Below are 3,017 nucleotides of genomic sequence, written 5' to 3' on the forward strand. Positions count from 1 at the left end.
TATATATATATATATATATATATATATATATATATATATATATATATATATATACCAATATAGCACAAAATCTCCTAGATGTCCCAGAGATGTTCTGAGAACGTAGAAACGTCCTCAAGATGTTCTCAGGACATACTCTGGATGTCTCCTGGACATCTGTGCTGTTACGGTATAAACGAAAGATACTTACATTGGTTCTATTGACGAATGATACAGGTTTCAGAGAATTTGATGTAATCCATGGATGATTACATAATTCATGAATAGTAATCCTTTTTGTCGGATCGGTTTGTAGCATCTTCCTGATCAGCATTTTACTATTGTTAGACAACCAATATGGTTCTTCATATTTGCCACTCTGTTGGAAAATAATTACATTAACGATTTATATATTTGTATAAATGATTTAACTTTACCAACTGAAACACTTACAAGTATCTTTTTATATAAAGTTTCTAAATTATTATCATCAAAAGGCAAGAAGCCACATAGTAAAGCATAGAGGAGGACTCCCATGCTCCAAATATCTACTTCTGAACCTGTGAAATTTTATGCATTAAACGTGAAATTACAGAGAAGTATATCTGGAAAAAAAACTATGCACCTAAATATTTTTTTCCCATTATAAGCTCTGGAGCAGCATAGGTAGGAGAACCACAAGAAGTATACAAGTGCGACTGCATTCCCATCTTGGGTTTTGCACATAGACCAAAGTCAATTAATTTTAAATTCTGTTCTTTATCCAACAAAACATTCTCCTAATAAGAAAAGGAAACAATTATTCAATAGCAAGTATCATTAGACAAAGAATAGACTAAAGCATACTTACAGGTTTCAAATCCCTGTGAGCATAGCCTAAACTATGCATATAAGCCACAGCAGAAACTATCTGGCGAAAGAACTTACGGGAGACAGTTTCTGATAATCTATTCTTCTCCACTGTGATAAAAAAAAATTATGTCTCTCAGTAACATTTAGAATTCTTAAGAATACAACATTATTTTGATTACTTTAAAGTTTTACCTATATGATCAAATAATTCTCCACCAGAGCAATATTCTATCACCATAAAATAATTACTCTCTGTCTCTATAACCTGATATAATCTACAAATATGTTGATGTAACAACGTCTTAAGCGCCTCTACTTCCAGCTTTACTCTTGGTAGGTCTTCCTGAAATAAATATAAACCATTATACATATATGTCTTAAGATGAAGTCACATGTTGAGAGAAAAACAAGAATATCAAATTAAATAAAAGATTTCTCCCAATAGAAATAATAAAAAAATAATAAAAATAATAGAAAATAATATAATAGGAAATAATATAATAGAACATAATAAAAAAAAATAGAATAATAGGAAAACTTATTCTAGTAGAATAATAGTTTTATCATATATAATCTTGCTTACACCCAATGCAGTCTTACTCATAACCTTAATAGCAACCTTCTCGCCGGTAGCAACGTGAGTGGCAAGTTTAACTTTAGCGAAACCGCCGCTACCGATTGTCTCTTCCAGGTCATACAGTCCTTTAAGGGCGGCATATCGCACCATCGTGAAACTCCACGCGAAGAACGATTATAAATACGAGAAATATTCGGGATTTAGTCTTGACTATCAGATCAACTTTCAAACTATACTTTTCTAACGTAAACAACTTTTCACAGCCAATCAAAACTTTGCTCGCCGACAGCGCTGCAAACTCGCCGCTTGCCCATTATTGGGTGCTTTTAATAACACAAGTCAACACAAGCATCATTCTATCTTTGTTACTCATTGAATATGGAACAAAGACAGAATGATGCTTATGTCGACTTGTGTTATTAAATGGAAAGCACCCATTCTCGATTATTTTTATCACATTCAACTGTAATTGGTCAATTTCTTACTACTTATGGAGGATTCATACTTGGTCTGTTCTTTTCAGTTGCACTGCTGAACTGGTGCATAAGTAGAGTGAAAAAAGATATATTTGTCTCACTTTAACTTATTGCATCAGTTCAGCAGTGCAGCTGAAAAGAACTGACTAATATCATATTCGACTAGCTCTGGGTTAACCTAGAATCCCTATAGTAAGGGCGTATAGACCAATGAACATCGAATATTAAACATCAAACACCAATATGGCGACTTAATACTCGATGCTCATTGGTACATGCGGTCTTATGCTATGCATATGCAGTTATGTCAATTTGTGTGCGATAGCCCTAAGAGTCTGGCTTATGTTGTCAAACTTTCTATTGGTTTTGACAAAATATGGCGGAACCAATAAGATGTCTCGAATCTATGTTTTGCGAGCGATATTATTCAAATAATAGGAAAGGAACAAGAAAGAAAGAAACGTGTTTTCAATAATTTCAATCATTTTCTACAATTTATATACATCTTATATTACACATTCGATATAATATACCAGGTTAGAAAATTATTTTTGACACATTATTATTATTCAACACATTTGCATGCATTATAATGTTTATATATATATATATATATATATATATATATATATTTATTATAAGTATTTATTTACTTCTGCTATTTATTACTTCTTTATATAACTACTATTAGTACTTTAGTATTAATAAACATTAGTCTTGACTAATTAATAATGTTTTGTACTGTCTCGCTCTATAAGTTCTCCATATCTTAGAGAAGTCTTATTTTAGCTGCATTCCGAAATTCACTGCCAATACTGAAAATCTATTATTCATGTTACATATACTATAGGATTTCAATATTGGCAATGAATTTCGAAACGTAGCCTTCATATTATTTAATCTTATCTCATCTTATCTACGACGCCATGTTTTGTCGAATTAGAAACATATGCCAGATTCTTATAGGGACTTTAGGTTAACATATTCTGGGTTATTATTCAGCCTACGTTTATTGGTCGAACAAATATTTATAAGCTTTATGATTGGCTAGTAGAGACTTATGACTAGAAATGCCCGATTCTGAATCAATTCGATTCTTTCTTCAAAAATAGACTTATGGCTTCTGAACGCGG

At 31.8% G+C, this 3,017-nt stretch overlaps 1 protein-coding gene across 1 annotated transcript in view; it reads right to left on the bottom strand.

The window, feature by feature from the left end:
- Positions 1–1,712, bottom strand: part of LOC116847152 (maternal embryonic leucine zipper kinase-like) — a 5,776-nt gene extending 4,064 nt beyond the window's left edge. The window contains exons 1-6 of the mRNA XM_032821854.1: positions 1,415–1,712; positions 1,024–1,174; positions 830–939; positions 605–758; positions 433–539; positions 191–358 (exon numbers count right to left, since the gene is read on the bottom strand). Of these exons, the coding sequence (XP_032677745.1) occupies positions 191–358; positions 433–539; positions 605–758; positions 830–939; positions 1,024–1,174; positions 1,415–1,558 (834 nt within the window). The 5' untranslated portion in view covers positions 1,559–1,712. The remainder of the gene's footprint in view (positions 1–190; positions 359–432; positions 540–604; positions 759–829; positions 940–1,023; positions 1,175–1,414) is intronic.
- Between the last annotated feature and the right edge of the window lie 1,305 nt (positions 1,713–3,017).

Source organism: Odontomachus brunneus, unplaced genomic scaffold, assembly GCF_010583005.1.
Source record: "Odontomachus brunneus isolate Ranch 3 - 2012 unplaced genomic scaffold, Obru_v1 Obru_scaffold_074, whole genome shotgun sequence".
Lineage (NCBI taxonomy): Eukaryota > Metazoa > Arthropoda > Insecta > Hymenoptera > Formicidae > Odontomachus > Odontomachus brunneus.